Here is a 14,681-nt window from a genome sequence, read left to right on the forward strand (position 1 = left end):
AATCTTACTCTAAACAATATGCAATTTATATGCAACACGAACATAAATTAAATAATGATCTATCTCCTTAATTTTAAGGATTCACATATTTATATCTATCATTTCAACGTGTAATTTTATAACTTGCTCACTTTTTAGTAGGTAAGGTAACACAAAGTTACTTCAGATGAACAAAGCCAAAGGGCTATGAGTTCCAACTTATGCTCTCCTACATCAATGATCCAGCAGATCCTGGGCCTGGTTGAGGACCATATCCTCTGCTGGCAAGTTCTGTACATTCAGCAGCCTCTATCAAATGACAAAAATCTGGCAAAATTTCGGCCTAAGCACACGAAAGGGTCTAAGATAAAAGTTCTAAACATCACAACTAGAAACTCTACATAAGCCACAACTCTCAATATCTCATCACTTCCGAACTGAGATTCAATAAAGGCTCCAAAGCATCGGGAGTAAATTTTCGTGCAAAGAGGTAACAAACATTTGTCGTACTTTTTAAATTGTAAGAACATGCTGTCCCGTTGTTCCTTATTGATCGAATAAAGCCTTCCGTAACATTAACTGCAGTAAACGTCCCAGGATGTGGTGCAATTACAGACCAATCAACATAAGTCACCGTTCGGTTTGCATTCATGGCTCCATAAAACTTGTGAAGGAATGTTGGGAGGTAGTGCTCATCTGGATAACAAGAAGGCCTGCAATGTTTCTTAAAGATTGAGTAGTATTTTGTTTCTGCTACAACAATAGCAGCCAAGTAGCGGTTAAGCTCAAACCACTGGGACCCTTTTCTCCAATCTGCAAGCCTAATACGTGGCTGCATCCGACGGCTGTAACGGCCACGGCCATAACGAGAGGGATCATCATATGACTGAACAAAACTATGCATGGACCCAGTAAGGTATCTGTAGACAGCTGGGAAATTATACACAGGGATACAACTCTCAGAGAGAAGAATAAAACGTTCGTTGGAAAAGTCAAGCAATGCATTGGCTAAAAGCCGTTTTTCTGCATCAACGAGGGATACTGTTCCCCATTCAACACGCTGCAAAGGAAGAAAATATAATGCTCAGGAAATGAAACAGCAAAGAGACTGGAGTTATGCAGCTGTATAATTATTTGAAGATACGAGCTCCATCATCTTATGTTTTACCAGATTTGTTTGCAAATTTCTGCTTAACCATGAAGCATACTATGAACTGTGTCAATACTAAAGAGGCTATGGCAGAGGAAGTGACGTTGCCAAAAAAATTCAAATAAAATTCACCGACCGACAAAAGTTCATGAACAGAAAGGAAATTCCAAAGGAGCACAAAGACTAGAAGACAGTGTAGTTATGACTAAAATATGAAAGAAACAATTGAAGGAAAAAGACCAAATACTTGTAATGGCAGTAAGATCTAATTAAAAACTCACAAAAAATGCACAATTTAGTACGTTCTAAATAGGATACCAGGTACCAACTCATATGTGCTGCAGTATCCTAAAAAGACGATATTTACAAGAACTTGGCTAGATTATGGCAGGGAACCTTAGGAGAGTCGCCAACTCCAACTACCATCCACGTACGTTCCATACTAGATCAAGCAAACTGCCCACCGTAACTCTTGTAAGTTCCTGACAGTCTATCTTTCTAATTGAATAACAAATTAAAAGGCAATTGATAAGCTATTCCATGGCAAACTGCCCACTGTACCTCCTGTACGTTCTTGATAGTCTATCTTTCTAACCGAGTACCAAATTAGAAGGCAATTTATAAGCTATTTCATCCAGGGATTTCCTGTTGAAGTTGCCAAGTTAACCTAAAAAATTACGATTAAATATGCAAGGGTAGTGTTGCGCACAACTGATAACCTTTAAAAGTGCAATAGTCATAAGATGCTTACACAGGGCGTTAACCATCAAAAGAGGAGTAAAAAACAGATAACGGTCAACATCCATGATGCAGCACAAAACATCTTCATCTGGCAGTTTTAGTGTCAAAAATAAGAATGTAACATAAGGCTCACAACTAGATGATCCACAGAATACCAGATGGGTAGCCAAAAAATCCTTAAACAAAGCACAGAATAGGTTTAGAAATGCCTCTTTCATTTCTTCTTCCCCCTTGTTTTCTGCATACAGAGTTACTCTATCAAATGACAGAATTCCTATATCCTTATACTCGCCAACTTGAACGCTAGTGGAGAAATCCACACCCCATAGAAAATGTCTATTTGAGGTAACCTTCCCCACCCATAATTAGGGTAAGAAATCGTGAAGCAGATAGAGAAATAGCCATATTCACATTCTCTTTGTTCTAAAAGCATTCTCAGAATTATATTTCTTCACGTAAGAGCTGTTTCATGCATAAGTACGCACCACATCAAATCAATGCATTGTTTTCCAGCTAATTACATCACATAGACAAGCGTCGTCGTATTTACCACAACATACATCTGACAATTTTAGCATCTTTCATTGTAAAGGCTATGTGAAATTACCAGGAAGTTTATCTTAGGAATAACAAGACTCTAAAGCCCTAAGCACATTTGCAAAATCAATGGCATCTACCCATTGTTCCAACACTCTGCTTGTCAAATATCAAATTATTGATTCAAAACTATTTCAGCAATACACTAAGCATAAGGGCTGCAGTAGATGCCAGTATGAGTTTAGATCTTTAAAAAAGCCTGTAGTTGACCCTTATCACTTATTTTAAATACTTCCATAACATTCGACCAAGTTATTCAACAAGTTCAAGCCTCAAATTTGAAGAAGGAAGTTCCAGAGCTCAATACAATTAGTCTTAACCAGGATAACCTGCCATGCACTGCACATAATCATAATGTCAAGCTCTTGTATTAATTGCAAATTGTTCTCATCACTTAAATTCCCCCGTGTTTCATAACAAATTTCATCAATATCCTCGCTTTATGTAATTAGTGGTACCTGAATTAACAGAAAACCATAGTCATTAATGAGCAGAACCATAGTTTCGGCCAAGACCTTGCTTCAAAGACTTTCAGGCTGCACTATATGAAACTTGAAGCAGAGTCCACAGAGAGTTGATCTTACATTGAGCTCAGCTCAACGGTATGGAGCTTGGTATCAAGATCAAGTTTGAGCTCAAATTATCCCCACCGACAGTATGAGTATGCGACTCTCTTGTGACAAAATACCATCATTTTCACAATGGAAACATCATGAAGAAGGTGTACCACTTCATAACCAAATGGTAGAACAATATACATCTTAAAGTTAGATATGCTTCTAAACCAACCCCCCACCCCAACAACACGAAAAAAAATAAAAGAGATTAGCAGCATATTTAAGCTTAAAGCAATTCATTCACCACATTCACAGCTTGATATGCAGAGATTAGGCTTGCAGCTGTTTGTCTAATAAAGGAGCTTGATATACTTGGGCAAGCTATACGCTCAGCATTGCACATTCATATACTGCTCTAAAAAGCACCCAAACCAGTAAGGCATTCAATCATCCCCACAGAGAATTCAAAATTTATTAACAGTAGACCTAGGATTCACACTTGGGCAAGCGAGCAATCAGCATATCAAGCTAAACTCAAGATGAAATATGTCGACTCAAGACTTACTTTGGACAAGCATAAAAGCAACATATCATAAGATTTTGACAAGTGAACCAATATGTCAAAATGCTCTTCGGCAAAGATATTTTTCAAAGTTTTGCAAAAGGAATGGCTATCAATGAGGCAAGACTAACTGACTCCAACTTGATTTAATTTATCTACTGACTCAACTTGATCAAACTTCTGTTGATTCTGCTAGTTAGAAGAATCATTAGAAAGATCGGATTAAAACCAACATGTAGTTCATCGAAATAGACTCTTTTCCAACTTAAGGAGGCGAAAAAAAATTTGTTTGCTCAAGAACAATTAAATTATTAAGTGGCCGCCTTTAAGGAAACTTCCAAGAATTTCCATGGTGCAGACTCAAAACAAGTTCATTCGTAGTGCGCCATTCTGCCTTTTCAAAATTTCATCTCTTTTGAGTTAACTATATATTACAATAAAAATAAGAAACTTCAGCATCTAATCAATCAGCATAAACATTTTCTTCAGCTGTCCTTCTACACTGTAGTTTAAATCTTTATAAAATTGAATTTCTTCCCTATGTCGCATGATTAGCTAAGTCCTAGACTCCATTACTACGTATAATTAACATTCAGTTGAACAAGTATGGTAAAACTCACAAGGTGAGTTCAAAGAGACATCCTATACTAATCAGTTGTTTTAATTAGGTTTCACAATGGTAAACTGCATCTAGTCATGCGCTACGGCCCAGTTTGGGGTTGCAGTGGCTTATGAAGAAGCATTTCTGACACAAGTGCTTTTAACTAAAGTGCTTTTACATTACCAAAAGCTGCGCTACTTAAGGGAAATTAGTTTCCAAACACCCTAGAAGTACTTTGTGTACTTAAAAGTGCTTTTTCTGTAACCGCACCGCAACCCCACATGGGGTCTACATCTGAAACTAAACAAATGTCTTGAGGGAAGATGTTCAAAACTTATGGAGCATAAATTAAGAAGAACATTCTATTGAATCTCAGAAATTCACATACTAACACCTTCAAACCAAGCAGAATGTTTGGTATAGAAGTGCATTTACTTATACTACACCTTGAAAGTAATGTGTCTGAAACAATAAATTTCCTGTCCTATTCACCCATGTATACTCACAAATTTCATTAGGTACTTAACCTACTAAAAAAAGGGTTCCTATATACCAACATAAACACAAGTAGGGAAAAAAAATTACCATATCTCATAATTCATGTTATAAACATAGATTACATGAGTAACCGATAAGAAACTATCAAGTCAAGAGAACAATACCCGACTTGGAATCTGTCGTCTGTAGAAAACTGAGGAATTAGGCACATTGAGCTGGAACCCCGGTTGAGCGTGCACATAAATTGAGTACTTCTTTTTATCCTCTCCTTTAAAAAACCTCTCCCACAACGGCAAAAGCGGCAATGGCCCTCTAGTCAAGAACATAAAAGCTACCTTTGGAACTCTATTAAATGGGAACTCCTCCTTCTTAGGCACCAATGAAGCCCTCCAAAACAACTCCTCATCAGACAAACCATGAGTCAAATTCTTAGGCCTGATAAAACTTTTCATGCTCAAACAATCCTCTGTTTCACAAGTGTTAATCACAATTGTGCAATTTCTATCATCAAACACCGGAGCCCTATTGGTATAAAATTGCTGGATTCTAAAGTAGCTATCAATGTGGGAACTTGAAACCAGCCCGATCACTACCCCTACTACAAAAATGATCAAAACTGAAATAACCCTTAATAGACTTACTGATGAATCTTTCACCGATGCTGTAGTTGCTAACCTATTCTCTACATCATCCTTCTCTCCTCGGCTCTTCTGCATCGCCATTTCACCCCTTAAAGTTACAATCTTTTCCCCTTTTTCTCCACCGGTCTTCCCACCTCAGTTCAACTAGATGAGAAAATCCAAAGGGATCATGAGAACTTTTATAAGCTCAAAAGGATTGGTCACAAAAGTGAAGCAAAGTTGAAAATCTTGAAAATACGAAGATATGGAAAAGATTTTAAATTTGGATGCTTAGAATTTAAAAATTGTCAGTTTTGTTCTGATATGCAAAAGAAAGAGATTCAGGGGCTCGTTCCAAATTCGTAAAGAGAGCTTTTTCAAGATTTTAGATTTGGAGTTCCAAGCAGCGGAAGGGGTAGCTGAAAAAGTGGATCAATTCTCAGAAAAGCATATTAGTAAATTATTTATGGAGATGCTGTAGAAGAAAGAGCATTCTTTTTATTCTTTTTTTCTTCTTCTCAGTACGTGGGAAAGATCAAAATGCTCAAGGAGATGTTGGTTTTGGGATGTTAACGAGATGTTTGAAACGCAATTTTAAAATCTTATACTAGTGCTAAATATAGTGCTAGTAGTTTTCGTTTCAATTTAGGAATCTTACTCGTTAGCTTGTCCTTTTCACATGCCACGAGTTAGGTTCAATGTAGTAATTAACCTCTTCTCTATTTTCAACTTTTATTTCTTTTTTTTTGAGGGGACTTTTATTTATTGCAACACCAAGCGTCATATCTCGGACCTTACATATCCACAGTTTACCTAATCTTTATTACATATAATTAGTAAGTATTAGGTTATAAAATCACCTCTAATGAGTAGCTTTTCGTGAAAATTTTGGGTTTAGTCTTCGAACATTGAAACGTCAATTTTGAATAAATAATACTGACTAAAAAATAAACGATGAATTTGTACGATAGATATTCACTGAGTGCTCCTCAAGTATGGTGGTCACTCACGTGTTTACATTTTTTTTTTTTTTGAAAAAAAAATGTAAGACTAAATTGTGAAAAGGTGTAAATGCGTTTGAATGGTGAGCGAGAAATCGTAAATAATTTAACTTATGCAAATACTGGCTAATTAAACATTAGTGGGATGACGTGATTCTGCTTTCTTGATCTGTTGGTGGGAGCATTCAATGGGGTCTGGATTGTATAATGAATGCTGTGTTTCTGTTTATCTGATTATGTTGGATTTTTTAGCAGCCAATTTTGATAGAGACTTCCAAGAAACTGACTCAAGGAACCTTCCTTTTCCCCTCGTATGGTGGATTTTGGTTGGAAAAATTTATGGCCTTGCAAAACAGTTCATTTTTTCCCCCAAAATGGCACTAACGCACCTGTAAATGAATTGTTTTGATTTCACGTCACAAATTCACAAAGACAGATTATGAACATGCCAAACTCGGATTGGAAGTATTATGATGATAATTCTTGTTATTGACACATAATAAAAAAAGGGTTTATATTTATGTTGAGAATAGATGGCTAATTCGGTCAACATGCTTGAATTGCTCAAGACTATTCCTCAATTTGCTTTTTTTTTTTTCCTTTTTTTAATAGAATAAGTTGGTCAGGCCGACCAACATAAAGTCTATTCCATTTTGCATTATGATGAACTTGAACTTTGATAGTTTAGCAAATATAGCTGTCATTTCACTGGTACACTACTGTATTTAGCATATCTTCTAGTTTTAGCTCCTCCACCTCAATTATTTGGATTAATTTTTGAACATTAGTGGAAATGTATCTTTTAGGCTAAGGAAGGCAGGAAATTAGAAACATGGCAATGCAAATTTGATTTCCTTAGAAACATGGCAATGCAAATTTGATTTCCTGGCTTGCATTCGATACATGCTGAGTTTGCATCAATGCACCTTGTAGAGGCGGGCCTAATATCAATAAAGCTGCCAAAAAAGAAAGAAAGAAAGAAAGAAAAATCCCTTCAATGGTGATTCTTTGTTGGAGGATGAGTATGCTTATTCCTTTCTCAATTTATGAAGCAGAACAAGAGCATCTGCACATTAATTTGCGTCCCCAGAAGCTCTTCTAATCTTGTTGTAGAGATATGATGAAGTACCTAGCTCCAATCAAATAATGGATATGCATATCAGTGAGTACATGTTATTCATCGCCAAGATATATCAGTTTAAGGAGGATCGGACTGACATCTACTTCTACTTCCAAGAATGAAGTCAGCAGGATGAAGCACCTTTTGTTTTTCAGAATATGGAAAGAAAGAATAAGCAAGTCACAACTAAGGCCGCAAGCAAATCAAACTGCTCGCAAACGGCTCGATCGAAGTTTGACTTGATCTCGATCTAACCAAGTTGAGCTATCGAACTCGAGTTGAGTATGGAGAAACTCAACACGTTATCTCACAAGTTGAATAGAATATATATATATTATTTTAATAGTAAAATTATATATATTCCTAATATTTTTATTATTTATTAAAAAAACATGATTATCTTATTCATTTTTAAAAATATAAAATAATTTATTTATTTTTTTAGAATTCGGCTGAGATCCAATTTGAGATCGTGTTTCAACTCGAATTTTCATTGAAAACTTGTTGAATTCGAACTCGAGTTCGAACTTGGTAAAATTGAGTCGAGACTCAGATCGATTAGGTCAAATATCGATTCAATTCTATTTATTAGTCACAACAAAAATAAGAAACCGAAAAGGTTGTGTATAGCCTTGGTGATAATGTGGAGAACCCTTTTGGTAATCAATTTGAGTAGTAGGCAAGGAAAATCATAAAAAAATGCTGTAGGAAAATATAAGGGGAACATGCATGGTCAGCAAGATGAGGCGGTGGAGTCAGTTGTGCTACATTCACAACTGATTCAGCGTCCCACATCGACTTGAGACAGAGGAGAGGAGGCAAGAGGAGAAGCATAAAAGAGGTCGGAGGAGGAATGGGCTACATACTTACCTGGACGGGGTCAATGGGTGATCAAGAAGGCCCATGGCCTAGGTTGGTGACCTCCATTGCACTTCGGAGGGGTGCCCGCCTAAGGTCTACCCAAGTGGTGGAGCCTACGTCATAATTTGTGGCAGTGGGGGCCTGCGTTCGCGCGGCCCCTACCCAAATGTAGTCCAAGTTTTGGCTTCCCTTTGGTGCTAATCCAATTACGGGACTTGAAATTAACAGAAAGGACAAGCCTTCCCTCATTCTATGTTAAGGCTATGCAAGGGGTTAATAAAATTAAGGTAGATTACTTTTTCCGTCCTAAGTTTCATGATTCGAAGTGTAGTCAAATTATTTGTTAATTAAGTTTATTATCTCTTTCTCTAAAGTTATTTGACTTTTATTTATGGTTGTTTGGATTGTAGTTTATTAATTTTTATTTATTTACATTATCAACATATTTTTTAATAATTTTTTTATTTCACATATATTACATAAAAAAAAATTATTCCAAGTAATCTACTATTCAAATGCACTTTATATTTCATGCTATATTTAAATTTTGAAATTTTTAGGATAATTTTAAAAATAAATTCACTAGCATCATCATTAAGCAACTGTTCTTAAAAAGAGTTGAAATGCAAAACAAGTATTCCTAGGAGGAATTGCAATCCCAAAATGTGAGAAATAATTTCAGACTGAATAATAGAAACGGTACAAAGAAAAACTAGTACCGTTTACTAAAATTTTTTTTTTTTTTTTTGAAGAACCCTTTGACTACAAAATTGTTCATTGGATCCTATAACCAACTAATTCAACACAGTTAGCTCAGCAAATTGATTTTGCCACAATCCGCAACCCAGGACCATGACAAATGATCATGGATCCTGGATAGAGTTTGGAGCAAGTAGCTACTTTGACTCAGACAGGTCAAGAAGATCATTATTTTGAAATCTCTCCCCCATACGCCCAGCCCAATGGGCTGAGACCTACAAGTGCCTATTCTTGATTGTCTGTAACATTTTGTGCTTTAGGTGAAGTATTATTTGGGAAATTCAGATGATTAGAAAATTAGGTAAAGTCTGGTTTCCAAAAAAAAGAGGTAAAGTTCATTATAACACCATTTTCATTTGTGTTTGTTTGATGAGAATATTCTAGACGTTTTCTTTTTCTTATTATTATTATTTTTTTTTTTTGTAGTAGTAGTAGTGGAATGGTGGGATTTAAAAAATGGGGAGGGGGCAGGGCAGTAAGAATTCATAACCTCTACGTTATGAAATTATAACATTCTAGAGATGTTTTCTGTCAAAATTCAATAAATTTGTGTTCCATAAAACGGAAGCGAAGCGAGTGACCAAGCAAATGAGCAAATTATCCTAAATGAGCAAAATAGCTGTGTTTACGAAATTGTGATGCATGAGATTATCATAATTCCTAACTTAAATTTTTACCTTAGAGTCTTAAAATTAAGGTACCACTTATTCGTTTCTTATTTATTTCAAAATGTAGCAAAAAGTCGGCCAAACAACTTTCTTGTTACATAGGTCAATATCAGTAGTAAGGGACAAACATTTACCCTTTTTTTCCCCAAATGTCGAGTTGGATTTAATTTTGAAAATAAAAAAAGTAAAGAATTATGTAAGCTTAAACAAATGAATCCCGTAAACAAACTCCATATTTAATTTGCACGCAGAAGGATCCACTGTGTTAAGCTTTGTCAAGGGATGTCATTTGCCAAATTGTGAAGAAGAAGAAGAAGAAAAAGAAGTGAGATCCCTCAATACTATATACCCCCATGAAAGAGATGGGAGAAATATAGTAATATACTGAATCTATAGGCCTTACACGCATTTTCCTTAGGACAATGACTTGAAAACTAAACACAAGTTCCTCCAATAAAATAAAACAAAAAACACGAGTTTACGTGGAAGCGGAACCATTGGTGGAAGATTAGCCGGTGGCGCATGGACAGAAGTCTCAATCTTTTAGTTAGGCCACAGAAGCTGTTACCTTGTACCACCTGGCGTACTGGCCACGTTAAGCATTGACTCGTCACTCGTGCATATAATTTACTATCCGTTTGCATTCGCCATTTTTTTCAAAAAAAAAAAAATTCAAACATAATGTTACAATAATACACAATAATTTAAAAAATATTTCATCTATATAATATATCAAATATTTTAAAAAATTTTATAGTATAAATTTTTTATATATATTGTTACAGTAAAATTTTTCAAAAATACCTCCAAAAAATAATTAATGAGCTTCCGGCGAGAAAAGTGCAAGGAGTAGTTGGATTAATCTAAAAGCAAAACTTTGATAAAAAATATGGTCAAACTCGATGGCCGGTGAATTAGGAGAAGATTTTGGAGGACCCAGAATTAATAGTGAGTCTATTAATTATCTCTATATTCCTAATCCTTTGATGATAAGTTATATTATATTTTGATGATAAGTTATATTATATTCCTAATCCAAACGTGAGATACCTACAAGCCTGAGGATGTTGCAATCAAGGGTCCAACCTCATTCAAAGGAGTATCTTTGTATATTATGGATAAATCTTATATATACTAAAAATATATATTATTACTGTTAGATTCATGATACATGTGCAAAAGTTGAATTTTAAATTTTAATTTTATGTAATTGTCGTTCATTCAAGATTGATAGTGTACAAAAGATTAATCATTATATTATTGGGTAATTACTAAAAGAATTACTCATTGTAAACATGATTTTATTTTTATTTGTTATAAAGCTAATCTCACCTCAAACTTGGTATCTAAAAGTAATAAACAGGATAATGTGATGTTTTCGGTTGATTTTGTGTTCTGGTAATAAATTTTTTAGTGACAAAAAAGTTTAAACCTATTAGCTGTTGCTGATTCTGATTATTCTCTATAATCTTTTTTTTTCATTAGATTTTGTAGAATCTAAAACAGTCAAGAAGAAGGACTAAGCTTAGTAATATCAAGTCGGTTAATTTTCATAACACACAAAGCAAGTAATGTTGACTTATCAAATGAAGTAAAGCATGCTATATCATCAACTGCAAAGCATGAAGGTTGTTGGTATTCTAGTTTCACCTATTTGTCTTGTGTATGCTATTTCAGCAACAATACAACAAAAAGTACAGGTAGGGGTGGTAATTGGGACGGATGTCCGTGGGGGCTAAGGGGGTGGGGTTGGGGGAATTTTCCCCCCTGTTTAAAAATGGGGCGGGGGCGGGGGATTCCTTGTCTCTCCACCCATTAAAAAAATAATAAATAAATATATGTATGTATATAATTAGTTATATGTATTATACAATGGATATTAGTATATGTAATATAATTGATATTATCAATTATACTAGTAATTATATATGTCTACTAATAGAAATTATTAATTAGTTATACTAAATTAACTAATAAATTTATACTAAATTTCTAATTACACTTAACACAATAACACTTTTTCCTCAAAAAAAACAATACTTGATAATTAAATGTGTGTCAAAAGTGAAAATTTAACTACTTTAGTTATATTTGTTTCATGATGTTAGATTATATTCAAATAACTTTTGTTTAATTGTTTTTATGGATTTCAATTGTAAAATTATAATGGATAATAATTTGATGATGTGTTAATATTTTAATACTTAATTATTTACTAAAATTTGACTATAAAAAAATTATATAATAAATTTTTATTAACTCCGCGTGAACACCTGCAGAAGAAGCAGGGCGGGGCGAGGGGAGCTGGGGATTGGGGGGGGGGGGGGAATTAGTGGGCAACAGGACAGGCTCGCCCCGTTGCCATCTCTAAGTACAGGTACCAGCCACCCGGTCACCTATATGAGATGCACCATGCAATGTGATTGAAATGTATAAGGATTTCTGATTGGTTTTATGAAACTGTCACCAACTATTTTTGTCACGTAAAGGCATCCATTTGGTCCGACAGTGGTTCAGTCTCGTCCGAATTTTCTATTAATTTCTTTGACTCCACCCCCTTTAGTGTAAGGTAACAGTGCGTGTATAATAGGATTTGTAGTGTCCGGAAAAAAAAAAAACTATTTCTGTCCCGCAACTCGTTTTCAAGAATTAAAGCTAACATGGACATGAGCAGGGCATAGAGGTTGGCCGCGCACGTTACCAACAAGAAAAATGGGGGTTGCGTTAGACACCGTCCATAGATCATTTGACTTTTCAGATTTGAGATGAACATTCATGGTACTGCGGTGGAATTGTCTGGTCAACGTTTGGGCAATAGAGTTGTTAGCCTCTCATTGGATCCATAAGTCATTCAATCTGTATACAACTATTTACTTTTCTCTCACATATGCACATTTACAGCTTGTTTATATTATTATTATTTTTAGGAATTTTTGTAAAAAAAAATACGATAATAATTTAATATATGTGAGATAAAAAATTAATTAAAAAATATATTTATAGAAAATGTTTTTGATTAAAAAATATGCTAGCAGAAATCTTGAACCTAAAATATTTTTGGAGGTAATGATTTACAAATGTTGATAATAAATTCATACAGGCCAACAGGGTTATCTAATTTATCAGCTCCATGGATGACCATCCTAGATCACAGCAATGACAAATTCTCTTATATATACAAGAATAACTAGTCCAAACTCCAATATATGTTGGGGTTGGATTGTGATTGTCTGCTGTTGAATCTTCTTCAACCACATACAACAATTATGGATAGCTCGTGGATAATTTTCTCCGATCCGAGTCACTTTGGGTAGGAAATTTCCATAAAAAAAATGTCTGCGTTTTCGATATGAACATATTTTTTAATCACATTTTACATCACACATATCAAATCAGTATAATACATAATTTTACAAAAACTCAAAAAAATTACAATTCAAACACGACCTTAATTCCGTTTTTCATTATCATTTCGAGGAAAAAAGGTTTGAACATCTCAAATCAGGTCAACGGTCGCACAGCCGCATCTCAATTTGGGCCACTTTTGTCTTTTTCATCTTTTATTAATTTTTACAATTGCTTCTCCTCATAGCAATGCAAAAAAACAAAATATAGTAATGGCAACGGGCCATAGTGGGATAATAAATTAAATATGTCCCATTGACGATCCCAAATTACGACAATGACAAATTCTCTACTCATTCGCTCGTCGTGGCTTGCTTGCTTCTTATAACTGCTTGAATGAACAGCAATTTTTTTATGATATAATGTATGTGAGATAAAAAAAATATTTCGAATGATCGTCAGATTTTGGCGCCATAAAAATAAAATTTACTCATTTTTTTTTAACTATCTATTAATGGCTACAATGTTAACAGATCATATAATTAATTAATAGCTGGATTGTTCGGTGGGCGTCACACGCAACTCCCGCGCTGCCGTGCCGCCATTTCTAAAGGCAAGAAATCACTGCCGTCTAATGAAAATAGACAACCACATGTTGGCATTAATAATTATGGTTTTGAGCAATGTTTTCCATCCACATTTAATTTGGGTGCGTTTAGTAAAACTCAATTCTGAAGTTTGAATATACTAAATTTGATACATCTACGTGTACAAGTGAATATTCCCTCTGTCCCATTTTGATAGTCCTGTTTTTCTTTTTCGTCTGTCCCAAATTGTAGTCTACTTTCCAATTGAAAAATATAGTTGTATTTTAATTTTTCTAAAATACCCTTATTCAATGTAAGTTGTTGTTACTATAAACCTATCCCATTTAATGAGAGTTGATTTTTTTTTGACCATCAATTCAAGTTCCCATAAAGTTGCACTCTAATTAATGTGAGGGTATTTTAGAAAAATAGCTACTTAAATTGATTGTTCCAACAAAGTTAACTACTTTTTATTAAACTGTGTGAAAAAAGAACCAGGACTATCAAAGTGGTAGAGGTGGCAATTTGTCCCAAGTCCCAATGGGTTACCCATGTCCATGGGGACTTTGGGCGGGATGGGTATTGGATTTTGATATTGGGTTTAAAATGGGACAAATCCCAATTGTATCCATTAATTGATGGGAATACTTGGGAAATACTTGGGTACCCATTGGGCTCAAATAACAAGGGCTCTGTTTGGTTTAGCTATTTTTTGGGGGTATTTTTGAAATATTTTATTATAACAGTGTATATGAAAAATTTTTACTATAAAATTTTGTTGAAATATTTGATATACTAATATGGATGGGATGTTTTTTGAGTTATTGTATATTACTGTAACATTGTATTTGAAAAACTTATTTTTTGAAAAAATAGCCAATCCAAACGGAGTCTTAGATTCAAAAATTATTTTTAACAATTTTTATAGTCATACTAGAGAATATAATCTAGTAGTTTTCCTAGTCATTGTCCACAAGAATTTTCAACATTTCAGTCAATTTAGACCTGTCATCTTAGGACAATGATGAGGATAAA

At 34.6% G+C, this 14,681-nt stretch overlaps 1 protein-coding gene and 1 non-coding gene across 2 annotated transcripts; one reads left to right on the top strand and one right to left on the bottom strand.

Moving 5' to 3' along the window:
• Positions 1-88: 88 nt before the first annotated feature.
• On the bottom strand, positions 89-5,865 carry LOC113762303. Its single transcript, XM_027305690.1, has 2 exons — positions 4,850-5,865; positions 89-1,039 (listed from the first exon to the last, which is right to left on the bottom strand). Exons 1-2 carry the CDS (start codon positions 5,405-5,407, stop codon positions 395-397), a joined length of 1,203 nt encoding a protein of 400 aa, XP_027161491.1. The 5' UTR covers positions 5,408-5,865; the 3' UTR covers positions 89-394.
• Positions 5,866-8,288: 2,423 nt separating this feature from the next.
• LOC113764313 lies at positions 8,289-8,449 on the top strand. Its single transcript, XR_003467584.1, has one exon. It is a non-coding gene; the product is annotated as a U1 spliceosomal RNA (small nuclear RNA).
• Positions 8,450-14,681: the final 6,232 nt, after the last annotated feature.

This window comes from Coffea eugenioides, chromosome 2 (assembly GCF_003713205.1).
Source record: "Coffea eugenioides isolate CCC68of chromosome 2, Ceug_1.0, whole genome shotgun sequence".
In the NCBI taxonomy this organism is placed as follows: Eukaryota; Viridiplantae; Streptophyta; class Magnoliopsida; order Gentianales; family Rubiaceae; genus Coffea; species Coffea eugenioides.